General features: G+C 38.8%; 1 protein-coding gene across 4 annotated transcripts in view; it reads right to left on the minus strand.

Annotated features, from left to right (window-relative positions):
- DENND6A (DENN domain containing 6A) overlaps positions 1-22,501 on the minus strand; it is a 55,657-nt gene that overhangs the window by 29,743 nt on the left and 3,413 nt on the right. For 2 of the 4 annotated variants that reach the window (XM_059939975.1, XM_059939974.1), the window contains exons 2-5: positions 11,491-11,529; positions 11,348-11,390; positions 2,997-3,109; positions 519-599 (exon numbers count right to left, since the gene is read on the minus strand). In XM_059939975.1, the coding sequence (XP_059795958.1) occupies positions 519-599; positions 2,997-3,109; positions 11,348-11,390; positions 11,491-11,529 (276 nt within the window). Of the gene's footprint in view, positions 1-518; positions 600-2,996; positions 3,110-11,347; positions 11,391-11,490; positions 11,530-13,278; positions 13,326-13,668; positions 13,710-22,501 lie in introns of those variants that run through there. The other 2 variants (XM_059939977.1, XM_059939976.1) reach the window with 2 other exon arrangements.

Consider the following 22,501-nt stretch of genomic DNA (forward strand, 5'->3'; position numbering starts at 1 on the left):
GGTCGGGGAAGATCCCACATGCCGTGAAGCAACTAAGCCCATGTGCCACAACTACTGAGCCTGCACTCTAGAGCCTGCGAGCCACAACTACTGAGCCCATGCACCACAACTACTGAAGCCCACACACCCTAGAGTCTGCACGCCACAACTACTGAGCCCACACGCCACAACTACTGAAGCCCGCGTGCTCGAGGGTCCACGTGCTGCAACTACTGAGCCCGCGTGCCTAGAGACCGTGCTCCAAGAGAAGCCACCAAAATGAGAAGCCCATGCACCGCAACAAAGAGTAGCCCCCACTCGCCCCAACTAGAGAAAGCCCGCATGCAGCGACAATGACCCAATGCAGCCAAAAAAAACTAAGGACAGGTGTCTACAATCTAAAAAAAAAAGATAAAATATAAATTCTAGTATGTTTAAAGATAAAATATCAAACACTTTAAAGACTGTTCATTCTAATAATTTCTATTCTTCTAACCACAATGTAAAAATATTTTTCTATTAATGTATATGAAAATTACCTTCTGAAAGTAGCCTCTTTTTAGAGTTTTGTCTCGAACTTGTCGAAAATACACATATCCATAAAAATAGGCAGGATCCTTCTATAAAAGAAGTGACAAATTAAAAAAAAATAACAATATATATATATAGCCATCCTTTCTTATTAAAAGCAGGTTCCTTTATAAACTTGAACTGAGATATGAGGTACACACAAAGAGCTAGTTATGCTTTTCCACCAATGCAAACAACAATCATGACAATAACTGGCAGATAAAAACCTGCTAGCTTGCCCAAATAATCATAACTAAAGTACTAAGGTCAGATTTTACCCCCTATAACTTACTCTGTTTGTGTTCTTTATTCATATCTGTGGTAGTTAATGGAAGTTAGGAAAACAATCAAATTCTCTTTTCCCCAATGCTATACTTAGTTTTTAAAAAATTCTGCCTACAATTCTGAGTTAGGCATCAGTCTTATGAGGTATCCTAATGCAAAATTTCAAGAGAGAAAATAAAAGGAGTTAAATGCCAATCTGAATCTTACAGAGACAGTTATATTTTTACCCAACAATAATGAAACACTGGAATATTTATCAACATACAATTTGAAAGGTCCAAAAAACTTACAAAGTTTTTCCATCCTAATGGAATAAACTCTGGCCCAGTTCCTTATTTGATTGTTATTCTTTTTTTTTTTTTTTTTTTTAATTATTTATTTATTTATTTATTTATGGCTGTGTTGGGTCTTCATTTCTGTGCGAGGGCTTTCTCTAGTTGTGGCAAGTGGGGGCCACTCTTCATCGCAGTGCGCGGGCCTTTCACTGTCGCGGCCTCTCCTGTTATGGAGCACAGGCTCCAGACGCGCAGGCTCAGTAGTTGTGGCTCACGGGCGTAGTTGCTCCGCGGCATGTGGGATCTTCCCAGACCAGGGCTCGAACCCGTGTCCCCTGCATTGGCAGGCGGATTCTCAACCACTGCGCCACCAGGGAAGCCCGATTGTTATTCTTTAAACAAATATTTTTTGACTACCTACTTTGAACAAGGCATTGTGTTAGAAAAGATAAAAAGATGTGTAAGACACAGTTCCTTAAGGAGATCACAAACTAAGAGAGATAAGAAAAGTACAAAAATGACTAGTATGTGATAGGAGGGCAGGTACCATGCAAAAAGCACAAAGTGTTACAAAGAGGCCAAGGGGGAAGAGGTTACTTCTGTCTATGGCGATCAGTATTTTGTTGCGGAGGCAGCTGTTTTTGAGTTGGGCATTGAAGGATGGATATGATTTAAACAAAGACAAAGACATTTCAAGTTTAGACAGCCAAGAGTTTGAGCAAAACCACGCAGACATAGAAAAATACAAGCTACCGCAGGAAAAAGCATACAGTTCAGTTTAGCTAATATACGGCACATGTATAGAAAGGAGATTAAGCTGGAAATTTGAAAGGCAAAGGTTTTATTTTGGAAGGCCCAAAAAGTGAGAACCAGGAAATATTACTATCATTAGCTCTTTATTCATTAAGCAATAAGTAATCATTTTAGATTTTATTTATTTTACGTAACATATATGTACACTTTAGCTGAGTACACTGTGTAAGATATATTGCACTGAAAAAGACAGAAGATGGACGTCTTTGGGCAAATATTTTTATCCTCAATAGCCCTCAATTCCTTCATTTGCAAAAGGAACTCTCTTGGAACAATACAGGGAGGATTAGTAAGATAATATATGCTTATTGATACAATGCCAAGAACATAAAAAGCTCTAATAAGTACTAGCTCTTATTATCCGCAGTTGACAGAATATGTTATTAGTGATAGCAAACGGTCATGAAAAGGACAAGACGGCTATAAGAGACATTTCAAAAGGTAACATCTTTGCTAACTGGAAGAGGATTCCTGTCATTAGTGGAACCAGGAAGGTAAGCTGTAAATATTTATTTTAGGCAAAAGATGTCAAGTTCTTATTGGATGTGCTAATAGGACATCCAGATGGAAATGTTCTTCATGCAGTTAGAGATAAAAGTATGAGGTACCAAACAGAAATTCTACACTCAGGAATCATCTGAATTATTAAAACTGTTTTTAATAAACAACAACTATAAACCAAAGCTCATTCAAAAATCAAAAAGAGACAACAATAATTCTACTATAAAGCAGGTAGGGATTACCACAGGGAAGCTTCAACTCTGGGTGATATTTACTGGTATACTACCACCCCACTTCCACATCTAAACAAAGAGTTTTAACACGTGAAAGAAAATTAATTCAACATTCTAATTTCTATAATTCACAATGGCATTATGTTTTAAGAATAGTAACTTTATAAAGTCTCTTTCACTCACATGCTAAATCTTTATGAATTAGACTCAGGAAATTCAGCAGTATAATACAGTAACAAAACAAAAGCACAATATTTCTGAATGCTATAAGAGGTAACTGAGTAACTGAGTACTAAAGTTTCCTCTCACATAGACATTATTCTATTACTACTTTTCCAACCTTTAAGTAAACTGGTAAATCTTTCTCAAATTGATCCAGGAGACAATGCAGTGACACCCTCCTCCCAGAAGACTGTCGAAATCTAAAACAAAACTGGGTATCTCCAAGACAACCTAATGAAAACAAAAATGAAAGAAATTAAGGGCAGCACAGTATAACATTTATTTATCCAGTTTCATCACATCTTAGAGTTAAAGGGGTCCTATCAGTTACTGAAACACATTCTGTCATGCTTTAGAGAAGAAAAAAGAGATCCTGACAGTTCAACTTGCTCTAAGCCATCTTTGCTAGTTAGAGGCAAAGCCATTAGTAAATTATGCATCTTAACTCCATGTCCCTCTACTGTTTTTCCTACTCCATTTTCTCTATGTAATTAAAACTTTGAAAACTGTGTGCATGTAACGTTGATTCACAAACATTATGAGCAAAAGAAGCCAAATACAAAAGAACACAAATTGTTCAAATCCATTTACATAGTTTTTTTTTTTTAAAATAAAGCAGGCAAACTAAACAATAGTGTTTAGGAATACATGGTTGGGTGATAAAACTATAAAGAAAAGCACAAAACTTATTACTATAAGAATCAGTAGAGTGATTTGAAAAGATACATGCACCCCAATGTTCACAGCAGCCTTATTTACAATTACCAAGGTATGGAAGCAACCTAAGTGTCCATCAACAGATGAATGGATAAAGATGATATGATACACACACACACACACACTCACACACAAATGGAATACTACTCAGCCATAAAAAAGAACAAAATTTTGCCATTTGCAGCAACATGGATGGACCTGGAGAGCATTATGCTAAGTGAAATAAGTCAGACAGAGAAAGACATATGTATGGTATCACTTACATGTGGAATCTAAAAAATACAACAAACTAAGCAAAACTAACAAAAAAAGGCAGATTCACAGATATAGAGAACTAATGGTTGGTTACCAGTGGCAGAGGGGCAGGGAATATAGGGGTGGAGGAGTGGGGGGTACAAACTACTGGGTGTGAGATAGGCTACAAGGATTATTGTACAACACAGGGAATATAGCCATTATTTTGCAATAACTGTAAATGGAAGGCAAACTTCAAAAATTATATTTAAAAAATTTTAATAAAAAGAAAAAAATTGAAAAAAAAAAAGAATCAAGATAGTGGCTACCTTAGGCGAGGGGGAGGGAAATACTGTTTGGGAAGAGACATGAGGGGGCTTTTGTGGTGTTGGCAAAGTTCTATTTCTTTTTTTTTTTTTTTTTTTTTTAATTTTATTTATTTATTTATTTATGGCTGTGTTGGGTCTTCGTTTCTGTGCGAGGGCTTTCTCTAGTTATGGCAAGTGGGGGCCACTCTTCATCGCGGTGCGCGGGCCTCTCACTATTGCGGCCTCTCTTGTTGCGGAGCACAGGCTCCAGACGCGCAGGCTCAGTAATTGTGGCTCACGGGCCCAGCTGTTCCGCGACATGTGGGATCTTCCCAGACCAGGGCTCGAACCCACGTCCCCTGCATTGGCAGGCAGACTCTCAACCACTGCGCCACCAGGGAAGCCCCCAAAGTTCTATTTCTTGACCTTATATGTGTTTTATATTTCACAATGAGAATTTTTTAAAAAAAAAAACATAGCAGACTCAGGAAGAGCCCAAGTAATAGACTTACTATTTTAATCATTTTAATTATAAAGTTTTTAAACTTCAATCATTTTAGCAAACCTCTTAAAATATTACCTGAACTGTCAGGCAATAATTACAAAAAACTGTAAATACTCTAAAAAGTGAAAGACACAAGAAGTAGCCTGTCACTCAAATTCTTCCCAGTTACTGTATTTAGAACTAATGAGATTATATTAAATACAAAATGTGCTCAAGATTTTATTACACACAGAAGTACTTATATTTCTTTAGCACATCAAGTTCTCAAAAAGGAAGCAGAAACTTGATATTATGCTTAAGTTTTTAAAAAAGCAACTCAGTACGTTATACCTAAATGCAATTATAGAAACTAGTATTTCTTTGGTGGAGGAGGGAAGAAACAAAGGAGACTGGAGGGTGAGTCAGTTCAGTTTCTTTACTTGTCATAGCAGATGGTTCAAAATAAGGAAAACACATGAGACCTGAGATAATGGAAAATACTCCTAGCATTGTTTTAGTTCAACAGATTTATATACAGATGGTTCAGTTTTTCTCTTCAGAAGACAGAAAGGTCCACTGAGAAGTACATACTAATTTCTCTGAGACACTTAGCAAGATGTAGCAGAAAAAATGCAATGGATTTTAAGAAAGATGTACGGCCTCTGGAAAATGTAAGGAATGCTGAGCTTTGTGGAAAGAAAGTAATGAAGCTCCCATAGCCTTAAATCCCAACCCACCCCTGGCTCCACTCCCAAACCATGGGCATGCTGTAAGAACTTTCCGATGACCAGCTGTACCTGCAAGCTGTACAGAACTGGTCAGGGAGCTAGTTCACCAGGTCAAAAAGGCTTTAACCATAGTGTCTTTGTGAAGTGAGGTAAATGGTTCCCATTTTATGTTTCAGAAGTCTGTTCCCTCACACACAAAAGGTTACTAAAGAAAAACCAACTCTTTATCTGGGTAGACCTTTGTTCTCCATCCTGACCTCACTATTAACAGGATAGGAAAAGAGGTGTTACGGATTGGCAACCAGGTTATTTACATTTGTCTTGCAGAAAATGATACCTGTGGAGGGCAGGGCAATCCTGATAACCTACAACCTCATCAAAAATAAATCTACCTTGCTAGTATGACCCATCCAATTTGCCTATTTAACAGGAGAGTGTACCTCTACATAAGCAGTATAATGATTACATATGAAAGATGGTTAAATGACTGTGCACATGAGGGAAAGGTTATAATCTGAGGAAAAAGGAACCACAGTCAATGGGATCTAGTCCCAGGTCCATCAATAATTAGCCTTCTAGAAGTCACTTAGCCTAAGGTTCTCAATTTCCACGTGAACAAAAGTTAAGGGGCATCATAAGATAATCTCTAAAGTCACTTCCAGCAGTAATATGCAATAATTCTAAAATAAATCTCCACAACTGACCTACGATTGCACTGAATTCCAAGTATCTTACCCATTGTATTCACTAAGAAAACTAAAGACCTATAAAGATCCAAAAAGACCTAAAAGTTATGCTACGTGCACCATAGCTTTCTGATTATTAACAAAAAAAAAGGTAAAAAGCTTTAATGGAAATTATTTTTTTCTTCATATAAATCAATGTATAAAGATGAATTTATACAAATTTTAAGATTAAATGACAGCTCTCCAAAGAAAATACACCTTCACGTGGCTTCTTGACTAAGAACCACATAAACTCTTTCCCTGATAAAGCAGCAGGGATTAAGCAAACAGCAAATTTGCTCAGCAAATCCCCACAGCTTGAGGAAAAGTTCCACTTTAATTAATCTAAGATAATCTTTATGAGCCCAGAAAACAGAACTAATAACCCGACACTTTTTAAACCAAGAAAATTCCTGTAAACTTCCCCCAACATCCTTTTCCAAACAACTAAGTTCTTACAACAGAAATCAAACAGAATCCCAGGTCAAAATTATTTTCATTATTTTGTCTGCTTTCAGAAGTGATTTTCCCCCCTTTCAATACATGAATTGAGCACCAATTTCACTGAATGCTCACTCTGTGGCAGGCACTGTCCTAAACACTTTAGATACATTAACTCATTTGGTCTTCATGCTTCTCACGTAGGTCCTATTATTAGTCCTGTTTGTGAGGAGGAAACCAAGGCACAGAAAAGTTATGTAATCATCCAAAGAAATAAATCTGCTAAATGGCAGAGCAAGAATTTGAGCCCACGACGTCTGACTCTGGAGCTGGTGCTCTTGACCATTACATCATACTGGCTCTTTCAAGTCAAAATGGACTTCAAAAACACCACTTCCACTAATATGAAATATCCAGAATAGGTAAATCCATAGAGACAGAAAGTAGACAGGTGGTTGCTGAGGGGGAGAGGTGGGTAGGAGGAAACTGGAGCAGGAAGTTTCTTTTTCGGTGATGAAAGTTTTCTAAAATTGACTTCGGTAATATTTGCACAACTCTGAATATTCTAATAATCACTGAATTGTACATTTTACATGGGTGAATTATATCTCAATAAAACTGTTTTTTTTTTTTTTTAAATGCTATGTCACTGCCAACTGGAGCAGATCAAAAGCTTCTATTTTTCACTTAGAAAATGAAGTCCTGAAAAGCACCCCTCCAACTGAAGAGTTGCTGAACTCACTGGTTTCTGGGACACTCACTGTTTTCACGGCTCCTCCTATGCGAATGCCATGTGGTAAGCCACAGACAGCTCTCCTCCCATTTTAAAATTATCAAGGGCACAGATGATTTTATCCTTTACATCTGCCAATCAAACCAAGACTGCAAAGCTATAGATAAACGGAAGACACTTTCCTGTATCAAAAATATTACTTGAGGGGCTTCCCTGGTGGCCCAGTGGTTAAGAATCCACCTGCAAATGCAGGGGACACAGGTTCGAGCCCTGGTCCGGGAAGATCCCACATGCCGCCGAGCACCTAAGCCTATGCACCACAACTACTGAGCCTGCACTCTAGAGCCCGCGAGCCACAACTACTGAGCCCGCGTGCCACAACTACTGAAGCCCGTGCACCTAGAGCCCATGCTCTGCAACAAGAGAGGCCATGACAATGAGAAGCCCACATGCTGCAATGAAGAGTAGCTCCCGCTCGCCACAACTAGAGAAAGCCCACGTGCAGCAACAAAGACCCAACATAGTCAAAAATAAAAACAAATAAATTTATTTAAAAAAAATTACTTGAGATTTGAGGAAAAAAAGCTTAAATATTTCTTCTAAAGGGAAAAGACAACCTCAGACTATTTTTTTTTAATTTACTTATTTGGTTGTGTCAGGTCTTAGTTGTGGCAGGTGGGCTCCTTAGTTGTGGCAGGTGGGCTCCTTAGTTGTGGCAGGCAGGCTCCTTAGTTGCGGCTCACGGGCTCCTTAGTTGCAGCTCACCAGCTCCTTAGTTGCAGCATGAGAACTCTTAGTTGTGGCATGCATGTGGGATCTAGTTCCTGGACCAGGGATTGAGCCTGGGCCCCCTGCATTGCGAACACAAAGTCTTAACCACTGCGCCACCAGGGAAGACCCTTGATCAGTTTTGTTTTTGTTTTTGTTTTTTTAATAAATTTATTTATTTATTTGTGGCAGCGTTGAGTCTTCATTGCTGCACGCGGGCTTTCTCTAGTTGCAGTGAGCGGGAGCTGCTCTTCGTTGCAGCGCACAGGCTTCTCATTGCGGTGGCTTGTCTTTGTTGCAGAGCACGGGCTCTAGGCGCATGGGCTTTAGTAGTTATGGCACGCGGGCTCAGAAGTTGTGGCTCGTGGGCTCAGTAGTTGTGGCTCGTGGGCTCTAGAGCGCAGGTTCAGTATTTGTGGCGCATGGGCTTAGTTGCTCCACAGCATGTGAGATCTTCCTGGACCAGGGCTCAAACCCGTTGTCTCCTGCATTGGCAGGTAGATTCTTAACCACTGCACCAGCAGGGAAGTCCCAGAGTATTTTTATATAAGCGGAAAACTGCTACAGAACAGTTCAGAGTAAGACTAAAATAAAACATGAGACCTTAAGAGCTAGCCCCATCCCTGGCCTTCAGCTCTGTGTAGTCACTCTCTCTGTGATTAGAGTTGGAAATGCTGAGAAGCAGGAGTTTAGACCAGGGCTTCTCAAAGTGTAGTCCAGAGAGTGATGCGAGTCCACAAACTCTTGTTACAATACATGACAAAATACCCAAATTGAGAATACACACTTAGAAACCCTTATAGCAATTTGATATTGCCATGACAAATTTGGGCTTTTATTTTGTATTCTTTGGTTTTTCTCCCTTTCATTTTTCTAATAATTCATGTATACAGCATTTTATAAAAGCACTGGTCCACAACAGATTGGAAATTCTTAAAACACCCAAATGGCCCTTCAACACAGATGAGTGTGAGAAGCACTCCTTTCAACTACTGGGAAGTGTAAGGTACATGACGACGTTCCAGCTGTCTACATAGAAAAAAATCTGTTGAGACAAATATCATGTGCACATCTAATCCATCCAGAACAAGGATTAATATCTCCCTCGGATTCATCATCACTTGAAACTCTCTCTCCTAATGCTAAGTTTTCTCTCTGGCCATGTTTAGAGCATAGTGATTACGGTCCTTGGGTACCCATCACAGCTTAAGACTCAGGAATGCATATGTCCAGATGATATTAATGGTAAATAACGAGAAAAATATCTGACAAATATTTATTAGAGAGAAAACATTCTTTAAACTTAGGCTCCTAAAGGTAAAAGCCATTCAAATGGAACAAAAAACTGAAAGCTAAAAACAAACAAGACAAAACTTTTTTCTAAAGTCACAGTATCTAAGGTGTGTGTGGGTAGGTGGTGGAGGAAGTGGAGGACTGGCAAATCCTCCCATTGGGAATCCCAAAAGTATTCTTCTTTATCTGTATAACTTACCATAGAGTCTAAATGTTGTTTACTTTTTTTAAGTGTGCACCGTGGAAACAAAAGCTAGATTATGATTCTTTCCTAAAGACTGCTCCACTGCACCTTCTGTAACAATAAAGCTATCTTGGGAAAAATTAAATCCATTTCAAAGTTGGCATAGTACTGATTCCAACTTCCATTTAATGAACACATAAGTGAAACAAACTATTTGGATAATCACAATTGAGAACAGTGATCTCAAATATATATAAATGCATAGTCTCTTCCTGTCTAGATTAATATTCATCCATTAAGATGGCCAGGTGTCTATTTTTAAGATCTTTTGTTGACTTTACTTCTAAGTATCAACCATACTTTGAATAAAATGAACCACACTTCCTTTGATATGCAGCTTATAAAAAAGGCATTACAAAACATCTGTAGATCATTCAAATGCCTAAAATACTGAACAAATTGGTTTTTTTTTTTTTTTTTTTTTGGCCCCATGGAGTCCTAACCCCTAGACTGCCAGGGAATTCCCTGAACAAATGCTCATTTACACAAATTTACACTTGAGTTTAACTTCCAATAAGAAAATGACTCATACAGAGACTAACTACAAAACTAGAAATAAAAAAGACTATCAGACATCATACAATTAACTTCTTAGTCTTGATGCTCATGTAGAGAGCTGAAAGGGAGAGAGCCTTGAAAACCAGCCATAACCTGAAAAAGAAGAGTGTGCAGTATAATCACATGAAGTCAGTTCATCCTGTAATCCATACAACTCACCTGACCTTGAGTCATGGAAGTCCAATCCAATACTCACTACAATCAGAACTACATGTGTGCACTTTGTAAGGCAAATGTTATCCGAAATAAGGGGAGATCCTATAAGACCGCTGTATCATTATCTCGTTAACAGGCAAAACATGTGAAAAGATTCCAATAATTACAGGTCAAAACAAAAGCCGTCCCGGGATCGCTCAAAGTCATCTTTTTAACTAAATCTTTTTTTTTTTTTTTAACATATTTCATGAAAGCTGAGTTCCAAAACTATAGGAAAAAATTCTGTAAGCATTTATAAGGAAAAGAGAAAATGCTTTAAAAAGCTAAAATGTCAAGTCTCCCAAAGCAGATTATCTAAACTAAATTAACAGTATATTAGAAGTAACCACAAAAGGAAAGGGAACTGAAGTGCCTTTGCTTCATAGGGTTCTAAATGTGTGGTCTAAGAAGTTAAGTGTTCTGGTCACTGTAAGCCTGAAAAATTATTTTCAAAGTGAAACACAAAAGGTAACCTGAAAGATATCAACTTATAGGACCACACAAAGGAAGAACTTGAAGGAGACCAGCAAAACCAAGCTTAATAAGAATAGCAAACACTTATAAAGTACTTTCTATACCCAAGCACTATTCCAAATGCTTTATATATACTAACTCACATAAACTATTGCAAATAATTGATGGCCATGCTTTATAACCATGTTTACCCTGATTTTTTTTTAAATCCCTGCTTTTACAGAGTTCTTGGCAAGCTCCCAAATCCTAAACTAAAAGAAAACTGCTTAATATAAATCCTCAAACATACCAGCATTGATGATTTTCAATCTCTTCATTATTTCAACAGTTTATTGCTCCATGATGTTTTACCTCATTACAAGATAACAGTTATTTTAAAAGTTGAACCAACTAAAATAAGTAAGACATGACTAGGATCATAGAAGTAGGAATCAAAATCACTAATCTGTTAGGATGAAATTGAGTTTGCATTCTACTATGTTATTTCAATTAATTTTCATACATTAAGAGTATAATCAGTATTCTCAGTACAAAATTCAACAGAAACACCACATGGAAAATAGTTACCTGAATTTGAATCTGGAAAAGACAGATAGCAAATATTGGTTTTCTGAAAAAGAAAACAAAAACTATATATGCTGACATATATACACCAATAAAAACAAACAGAAATAAAACAGTAAACTATATAGAGCAATATTTTTACTTACTTCTTTATCAGTAAGTTTGGAATGTTGAGGATAAATTACCTGGGAGAAGAAGAGTTAAATTTTGTTAGACACATATATGGAGTATATATTGTAAACATTAGCAGGTACTTCTAAAATACTAGTCGGCTATGATCAAATTGGTTTAAGAAACAGTTCACAAATTTAACAATGAAACACAGGAGAAGCTGGGAGAACTGAGTAGGATTTACATTTGGCAAAAAAAGTTTTGACTCAAAGTTATCTCTAAAAATTGGTGAAATTTTGAGTTATCAAGAATAATTTGGGACTTTCTTGGTGGCGCAGTGCTTAGGACTCTGCGCTCCCAATGCAGGGGGCCCACCCGGGTTTGATCCCTAGTCAGGGAACTAGATTCCACAAGCATGCCGCAACTAGGAGTTTGCATGCCACAACTAGGGAGTCCGTGAGCTGCAACTAAGGAGCCTGCGTGCCTCAACTAGGAAGCCCATGTGCCGCAACTAGGGAGCCGGTGAGCCACAACTAAGGAGCCCTCGAGCCGCAACTAAAGGACCCTGCCTGCCACAAGTAAGGAACCCATGTGCTGCAACTAGGACCCAGCGCAACCAAATAAATAAATAAATAAATATTTTTAAAAAAAGAATAATTTACCAATTGAATTGCTAATAACTCAAAGTTTTTTGAGTCTTTTCTTTGGAAGCCTAAAATCTAAAGAGAACTCTATCTATAAGCTGGTAGCTACTTCAAGAAATAATAATTTTCAATTGATTCCAAGAAGTAATACAAATTACTAACTACTTATTAAAAGAAAAATGAAAAGGAAAAAATAATCATCTGCAATTTAAGAAATCTCAAAGGCCATCTTCCCACCATAAAGCCTATCCTATTTTCCTCCAATCCCTTTAAATAGTTATAGCACTTCCTGCAGTGACCCAGCCACCTTCTGAGGGAAATTCCTGCCCCACAGCCCCACACAGGAAGCAAGACTAGGCCAGCACAGCTCCTGTCAGAAAAAGCACTAGTACACACCAGACCCAAGGGCACCCGCTCTACAGGCCAATCAACCAAGTGCCCAGATGGGGCTGGGTATGAAAATTCTGCCCAAGAGAATACCAGTGCTCAAATGGGCCAGTACAGATTCTCTCGGGAATGTGAAGAAGAGATGGGATTTGGAGCAGCAGGTTAGCTAGTGGCTGGTAACCAAAAAGAGAGGAAACAACACAAAGTGTAGCGGAACTGCATTAATACTAGGTTGCTAATAGGATCCATGGCTTCCCAGTTCTGGAAGAATCCATGAGTTCTTCTATTCCCCAGAGTTGCCCAGGAGCCTGAAAATCTTACATTTCCAGAAATAACATACAGTAATAGCACATTATAAACTGTATTAAGGTGGTTTCACAATTTTTTTTTTTTTTTTTTTTTATGGCTGTGTTGGGTCTTCGTTTCTGTGCGAGGGCTTTCTCTAGTTGCGGCAAGCGGGGACCACTCTTCATTGCGGTGCGCGGGCCTCTCACTATCGCGGCCTCTCTTGTTGCAGAGCACAGGCTCCAGATGTGCAGGCTCAGTAATTGTGGCTCACGGGCCCAGTTGCTCCATGGCATGTGGGATCTTCCCAGACCAGGGCTCGAACCCGTGTCCCCTGCATTGGCAGGCAGATTCTCAACCACTGCACCACCAGGGAAGCCCGGTTTCACATATTTATTTCATTTATTTAGTTCTCACAATAACAGACAAGGCTAGTAGTGGTATCCCCACTTTACATATAAGAAAACTAAGGTAAGAAAAAAGATGGGGAGAATTCACATTACTCACCATCTTCTAGAGTTTTTAATTTTCACAACTCTGTCAATTCTTCACATCTTTACAGAAGAGGGGACAAGTTCACAGTAGTTAAATAACTCTCCCGAAATTTAGCATCTAGTAAGTGCCGGAACCAGGACTTGAACTTAGGTCTGTCTGATTCCAAAGTACACAAGCCACCATTCCTCACTCCACCCATAGTAGCAATCATTAACACACAATCACAGCCCGCTTCCTCCCCTAGCCAGCATGTGGCATATAATCCTTCTCAATTCAGGAGTATGAGGAGGGTCTACAGAGCTGGTATTGTTACATGAAAACCACCCAGCACTCCTGGAATAGAGAATGACACCAAAGCCAATATTCACTCTACTTTGCTTTGTATCCCATGTTCTGACCAACCTGACTTAACCTCTGTCTCCACAATTCATGAAGGCAAGAAGCTGGTCTGTTTTGTTCAACAGTCTATCTTCACACCTAGAACAGTTTCTGGTGCATAGTAGACACTAAAAAAATATTTCTTCAATCAGTGGATATACTCTCAGATTAGCTCTATTAAACAACTCAGTATTTAGTAATATGTAATTCTTCTTTAAGTGTACATAGATCTTCCTTGCTTCACCTTGAGACCATTTTACTTTGTTACCTTTAAAAGAGAAATGGAAAAGATACTACATGCCGCAACTAAAACCCGGCACAGCCGAGTAAATAAATAAATAAATAAATATTTAAATAAATAAGTAAAAATAAAGGAGAAATGGCAAACTTATAACCTATTTAGCCATATTCATGAAAATCTCTTTACATCTAAGTTAACCTGGAGTTTGCTGGTCTAAAACATATTGAGAAGTTTAGCGGCCTGTAACAGCTTAATCTTAGACTCTAAATTCACTTCTATGTGAATGCCCTTCAAATTTTTATTTGCTCAAATTAAAATACCAACTTAAAAGCAAATATACAAAATTCCATTTTTTATTACATAAAGATATCAACCATGGTTCATCTGGTCATTGGTTTCCTAAGGTTTAAAATACTAGCAAGACAGTATAGAAAAAAATGTTGGTATGTTTTACCCATATATATGAGTACCTTAAATATATATATATAACGTGTGTGTGTATATATGTGTATATATGCATGTATTTAAGGGGCTTATATATGCTCTATATATTTAAGTAAGTTAAAAGGATATAAAAACTACAGAACCTATCAAGTCTGTCTTTTAGGGAACTCCCTGGTGGCCCAGTGGTTTGGACTCCACACTTCCAATGCAGGGGGCCCGGGTTCAATCCCTGGTCAGGGAACCAGGATCCCACAAGCCGGACAGCGCAGCCCAAAAAAAAACCCACAAAAAAACAGTCTGCCTTTTAAAAACTCTGACTGTGGGACTTCCCTGGTGGCACAAGAATCTCCTTGCCAATGCAGAGGACACAGGTTCAATCCCTGGTCCGGGAAGACTCCACATGCCACGGAGCAGCTAAGCCCATGCGCCACAACTACTGAGCCTGCGCTCTAGAGCCTGTGAGCCACAACTACTGAGTCCACACGCCACAACTACTGAAGCCCATGCGCTCTAGGGTCCGCATGCCGCAACTACTAAGCCCAAGCGCTGCAACTACTGAAGCCACACGCCTAGAGCCCGTGCTCTGCAACAAGAGAAGCCACCGCAATTAGAAGCCCACGCACCACAACGAAGAGTAGCCCCTGCTCACCACAACTAGAGAAAAGCCCGTGCGCAGCAATGAAGACCCAACGCAGCCAAAAATAAAATTAAAATAAAAAAAAAAAAGTAAAGTAAAAACTCTGATTGTACTACACTGTCAAATAGTATCTAGAATTTCATTTTAATGTACTCTGTTAGGACTACTCAGTGTTTTATTTTGGAACAAATATGATATTCAAAAAGAAACAATGCATATTTACATGCTACAGCTACTGAAATGGCCACACTGTACTTAAGATCAGAAAAATCAGAAAAATTCAGGGACTTCCCTGATGGTCCAGTGGTTAAGACTCCACGCTTCCACTGCAGGGGCACATGTTTGATCCCTGGTTAGGGAACTAAGATCCTGATTGCTGCATGGGCAAAAGAAAAAAATAAACAAATGAAAATAGATTTTTAAAAAATAAAATAAAAAAGAAAAACTCATACTTAACTTTAAAAACCTCAATTCCCTATTTAAAAAACAAAAGAAAGAAAAGTAACCACTACCAAGTATCTAGAACTGCACAAATTGCCACAGTTAACTAGAATTATTACCTGTGTACATACTTTATTTTGTTAAAAAAAAAAAGTTTAAATATAAGTTTGGGCAATCACTGTTAGTTTAGTTTTAGTCAGTTAACTCCTGATACCTATATGGGAAATAATCAACTGTGGATTAGCTCCAGTACCTGGAGATGCCTCTCACTTGAAGCTTCCTCTCTCCATAGCTCAAGTAAAGGCATCTCTGTTCCCCCAACCACTGGCATTCTGGGTGGCATTAAAGGGCGACAGAGAGCATCAACTAATGTCACTCTGGTTTTGTTACCTATGTTAAGATCTCTCATGTTACAGCAAATACGGGAGAGGTGGCCAGGTAATAACCCAAGAGAAAAGTGAGTTTTATTTGATATAATTATTAAGGCCTAAAAATGATGACATATTTCACATCATGTTACAATAGAAAAAATGTGTCTCAGAAAAATATTAATATATATACTGGAAAAGAGTATTAAAAAATGTTTTAAATGGGTCTATTCAAAGGTACATCTCTCTACATACATCTACATCTCTCTAGCATTCCCAACTCAGTATGAAAATAATCATGGTCCCAGGAGGAGGAAAATTAGAAATACCAGCTAACTTACTGCCAGTATCATTTGGACATGGGAAAAATTCATGCCTGCCATACACCCAAGTTGTGTGTGAATGGGTGTCTACCTGATGCCACGTGACTCGGTGTCTGTCTCTACTGCATGACCCTGCCTGGTGTCCCAGGCCTGACAGAGACTACATTTCCCAAGAAACCTTGCCTTGATCTCCTACAGAAACATTAACTCACAAACAAACATCATCATAACTTTGGGGACTTCCCTGTTGGTGCAGGGGTTAAGAATCCGCCTGCCAATGCAGGGGACGTGGGTTCGAGCCCTGGTCCAGGAAGATCCGACATGCTGCGGAGCAACTAATCCCATGAGCCACAACTACTGGGCCTGCGTGCCACAACTACTGAAGCCCACGCACCTAGAGAGCCCGTGCTCCACAGCAAGAGAAGCCACCGCAATGAGAAGCCCGCGCAATGAAGAGTAGCCCCTGCTCACCGCAACTAGAGAAAGCCTGCCTGCACACAGCAACGAAGACCCAACGCAGCCAAAAATAAATAAATATTTTAAAATAAAAATAATAAAATAATAAAAATGAAACTGAAATACTGTATTAAAAAAAAAGAATTCCAACTAATAAATATAGAAGGAATAAGGAAAATAGCAAATCACTATTAGAACATCAGAGTAATAATAGTTACTACAGGAAAGATCCACTTTTGGATGCTGAAATTAGCAAGCAAAGTTTGAGAAGATACTGCACAGTCTCAAAGTACCTCCCACAAAATAAATATTTACTAATTATGAAGAGAAAAACAGTAAATTCACAGTGGATAAATCTGGCAGACATCATTTTAACCAAGTGATCAAGGTTAAAATCACCAATAATAAGACATTTTAACAACATGTACTCTTTGATATGATGCACCAAGAAGGGCACATCACGTCTGGGGTATTCTTCCCAATAATGCATAACCCCAGACTAATCATAGGAACACACCAGAAAAACCCAAATTGAGAGACATACTACAAAATATCTGACCAATATTCTTCCAAAGTGTCAAAGTCATGAAATATAAGAAAAGACTGAGGAACTTCCACAGATTGGAGAGGGAGTTATGACACCTGTATGCAATGCAGGAACCTGGATTGGATCCTGAAAAAAAGGACATTAATAGAAAAACTAGTGAAACTGAATAAACTCTGTTGCTCAGTACACAGTATCATGCCAATGTTATATTCTTAGATTTGATAATTGTACTGTTTATATAAAATGTTAACATTAAAGGAAGCTGAATGAATTACTTTCGTAACTCTAAAATTATCTCAAAATAAGGTTTTTAAAAAAGTAACACCTCTACTTCACATCATATTCAAAAAGTAACCCAAAGTGGATCAAAGACCTAAGTGTAAAAGCTAAAACTATAAAACTCTTAGGAGAAAATCTTTATGACTGTGGATTAGACAATGGTTTCTAAGCTATGATACCAAAAACACAAGCAACCATAAATAAATTGGACTTCATCAAAATTTAAAGCTTTTGCGCTTCAAAGAACACTACCAAGAAAGTGAAGACGAACTGCAGAATGGGAGAAAGTATTTGCAAATCATATATCTGATAAGGGTCTAGAGTACAGGATCTATAAAGAACTCTTATAATTCAACAATAAAAAGTCAAATAACCCAATTTTTAAATGGGCAAAGGATTTGATTTGACATTTCTCCAAACAAGATATACAAGAGGCCAATAAGCACATGAAAAGACGCTCATGTCATTAGTTACTAGGGAAATACAAATAAAATTACAGTAAGATACCACCTCATACCTCTAGGATGGCTGTAATCAAAAGGACAAAGTGGTGGCAAGGATATGGAGAAATTAGAAGCCTCATACATTACTGATAAAAATGTGAAAATGAAGTCACATTGGAAAACCATTTAGTAGCTTCTCATAAAATTACACATGGAGGACTTTCCTGGTGGTAAAGTGGTTAAGAATCCGCCTGCCAATGCAGGGGACACGGGTTCGATCCCTGGTCCAGGAAGGTCCCACATACTACGGAACAACTAAGCCCGTGCACCACAACTACTGAGTCTGCTTTCTAGAGCCCAGGCACCACAACTACTGAGCCCCCATGCTGCAACTACTGAAGCCCGCGAGCCTAGAGCCCGTGCTCCACAATAAGAGAAGCCACTGCAATGAGAAGCCCACGCACCGCAACGAAGAGTATCCCCTGCTCGCTGCAACTAGAGAAAGCCCCTGCACAGCAACAATGACCCAAAGCAGCCAAAAAAAAAAAAAAAAAAAAAAAAAAATTAAACATGGAGTTACCATATGACCCAGCAATTTCACTCCTAGGTATACATCCAAGAGAAGTGAAAAGCATACATCCACACAAAAACTTGTACACGAACGTTCATAACAGCATTATTCATCATAGCCAAAAAGTGGAAATAATCCAAATTTTCATCAAATGATGAATGGATAAACAAAATGTGATGTACCCGGCCTTCCCTGGTGGCGCAGTGGTTAAGAATCCCCCTGCTAAGGCAGGGGACACGGGTTCGAGCCCTGGTCTGGGAAGATCCCACATGCCGCAGAGCAGCTAAGCCCGTGCACCACAACTACTGAGCCCACGCGCCACAACTACTGAAGCCCACGCGCCTAGAGCCTGTGCTCCACAAGAGAAGCCACCACAATGAGAAGCCCGCACACCGCAACTAAGAGTAGCCCCCACTCGCCGCAACTAGAGAAAGCCCGCGCGCAGCAACAAAGACCCAACACAGCCAAAAATAAATAAATAAATAAATAAACTTATTAAAAAAAAGTGATGTATCCATATAATGATATAAAACTCAACCATATAAAGGAATGAAGTACCAATACATACTACAACATGGATGAATCTTGAAAACATACTAAGAGAAAGAAGCCAGACACAAAAGGCCACATGTTGTATGATTCCATTAATATGAAATATACAGAAAAGGAGACTCCATAGAGACAAAGTAGATAAGTGGTTGCCAGGAGCTGGAGGGGAAAGGAGAATAGGTCATGACTGAAAGAGGATGTAAGGGAAGTTTGGGGGCAGTAATAATATTGCTTCTTGATCTCTATGGTAGTGACATGGTATACTCACTTTTCGAAAATTCATCAAAATACAGATTTAGGATTTGTGCACTTTTCTACATGTGTGTTACACTTCAATGAAAATGTTACTTACTTTAAAAAGTGGAAAAAATGGCCTGAAATCACAGTATCTTCAAGTCTAAGAGTCCCGCTTGCTCAAGACTGAAGTTAAATTACGCTACTAGAAAACTTGATCAGTTTGAAAATGGAATGGACGGTAAAGCATTTCTCAAAAAAAAGTAAAGTTTAGGTACAGTTTTCCATGTTTCACATCATTCATCACAGTAAGTACAAAAACATAAAGTACTTGTGAAAGAACTAACTAGACAGGAGAACGTCCCAGATTATCTCCAGATTATATAATTTCATAACTGAATCAGAGATTAGTAACACCAAGGAAGCTTCTGTAGAATCTGGGAGCCTAAGAAGCTCAAGAGGTCACTAAGGTTTTAAACCTCAAATCATAGAACTACATCAAGCTACCACGAAGTGCTACTATTTCACAAGGAAATTTAAAGGGCATTATTAGTACCCTGCAAATCCTATCCTAACAGTCACTGTTGAATGGTCTACCTTCCATGCTAGACTGCAAACTCAATGAAGGAAGAGATAATCAAGGCTTTATCTCCAGAACATATCATTGTCTGGATATGGTAGTTGCCCAGTAAATATCTGAATAGATGGTTCAATGAGACAGTATAGCAGCATTCAATTATACACACCCATTTCGATTAAAACAGTGAACATGCTGAGGATCAAACACTGAGGCTATGGGTCACCCAGAAGAGAGGAAGAAACAAGAAAACCTTTCACACAACTGCCTTTATCCTTGTCAGAAAAATAAACAGAAACTTTGCTAAGATAAAGAAAACTGTGCTGACTACTCCAGGTTCCACCCTGTTAGGGGATAAGGGGGAATAAATAGGCAGTGACTCAACAAAAAACAGAAGTGGGAAAAAAAGGGGAGTCAATTCTGCTACCTGCTCTTTTAAAAATGGCGTAAGTTTGCCTTCACCCAAAAGCAGGGCTTTATCTTCAATCTGTTAGAAAAAAAGTAGGGGGGGATCAGTAATGAAATGATTAGAAATTGTCCTGCTTTTTATAGATAATTTAACTGGCCTGAAATTGTTTCCACCAAAGAGGTGAAATACAAACTATGTACATATACATATATGTATGTACACATATATGTACATACAAATAGGCTATGTCATAGATTATCAGCAAAGTGAAACCTAATAAACTTGATTCCCAGAAAGTGCTTTAAGTACTTGTGACTGACACAAGTTTAGCTTGGATGATTCACATCCAAAGCTGTGTATTTTTTTAAATAAATTTAAGGCAAAATAATAGGAGTGAGGGAATAGCCAAGATAGTCCCACACTGATTATTGAATGTGCAAGGACACTAATTATAAAAAAGGGGCTAGGGACTTCCCTGGTGGCGCAGTGGTTAAGAATCCACCTGTCAATTCAGGGGACACGGGTTCGATCCCTGGTCCAGGAAGCTTTCACATGCCACGGAGCAATTAAGCCTGTGCGCCACAACTACTGAGCCTGCGCTCTAGAGCCCGTGAGCCACAACTACTGAGCCCACATGCCACAACTACTGAGCCCGCGTGTCACAGCTACTGAAGCCCGAACTCCTAGAGCCAGTGCTCCGCAACAAGAGAAGCCACTGCAATGAGAAGCCCGCGCACCTCAACAAAGAGTAGCCCCCGCTCGCTGCAACTAGAGAAAGCCCGCACGCAGCAACGAAGACCCAATGCAGCCAAAAATAAAAAAATAAAACAAAATTTAAAAAATATTTTTAAAAAGGGGGGCTAACGTATTGGGCATGCATTAAATGGCAGATATTAATTTTTACATGCTTTATCTCACTTAGTACCTCCAACAACGCTCAGGATGTTATTTTGCCATTTTATAATTGAGGAAAATGAAACTCAGAGAACTAAAGAAACTGGTCAAAAATCGGACAATGAGCATATGTTCAACACCCCAAAGCTTGTACTCTTTTTACTAGATTGATATTCTGTCCAAAAAGTTGATAGGTCATAGCCTTCAACAGGGGGAAAGCCACCAATGATTTCTCGAGTCTTATAAAATTGGGGTGGGGGCTGGAGAGGTTCAAGAGGTAATCTCAAATTACAGATGTGTCACCTCCCATGATGTTCTGTGAGTTCCATGAGTACACATGATTTAAAGGCCCTCAAAAAATGAAGACCATCTCTAAGGAAGTGTGTACAGGTGGCAAACAACTCTTCACACTATGAAGAAAAAAAGAAACTACTAAATATCCAAATTTGGGAAAATGGTTAAATAAATTATGGTCCATACAAAAACCTTTATGAGGACTCTTTAACGATATGGCAAATTGTTTATGAGAATGCTTATCAGTAATGGCAGACTCTTACAGCAGACCTATTTGGGGGACTGCTGCCCAGACCATGCTTTCAAGTCTCCCCTCCTTTTGCAGGGGTGAGCCTAAGTGGCCACTACGGTTACTGAAACACTGTCTCCTTACCACAACTGACTGAACAAAAGGGAGCATCTGACCCATGCTGAACCAATCAGATACTCTAGTATTTGAATTAAGCTTCTGCCTGGTTCCAGAATACAAAAGTAGAAGTTTGGCTAGTATCAGTACCGTGGAAACCCAAAGTCAAGTGAAATGGGGGAGCAGAAATTGAGACCCTTGCAGAGGAAACCAGCCTCAGCACAGAGCATAGAACAGACATGCAAAGAGAAGCAGAGACAAAAGACCACACAGCTCCACAAAGACAAAGGCAAAAGTCTGGGGCTTTCCAAATCCCATGAGGTTCAACCCTGCTTCCTGCAACTGGTTCCAAAAGATTCCTTACAATCAATTTCTCTTCACTTAAATTTGAGAGGATTTCTGTTCTTAACAATCAAACTAATCCTTGATACAAAATTATATAAAGAAAAAAAGCATTAACAAAAATGCCAAGTATTAATCTCCTAATATAATTATGAGTGATGTTTTCTAGTGTTTATAATTCCCTTTCCTGCCAAGTTTTCAACAATGAACATATTATTACTCAATGAGGAAAAAAAAACCCTGGAATGAGGCAATTCTGGATTCAGATAATTAATTAAGGCTTTACTATAAAATCAGGTAATTTCACAGAGCTGGAAGTGACATAGAGTATGTAAAATTCAGAGGATTTCAAACCTTGTTCCAGAGGACCCTTAGTGTCACTGTGGTGATGCCAGAGCCATCTCAGGGGAAAAGAAAGAAGCTGAGCACACCTCCTGTAGTCAACACCTTTTGCAGTCTCTT

The sequence above is a fragment of the Balaenoptera ricei genome, chromosome 11 (assembly GCF_028023285.1).
Source record: "Balaenoptera ricei isolate mBalRic1 chromosome 11, mBalRic1.hap2, whole genome shotgun sequence".
Lineage (NCBI taxonomy): Eukaryota > Metazoa > Chordata > Mammalia > Artiodactyla > Balaenopteridae > Balaenoptera > Balaenoptera ricei.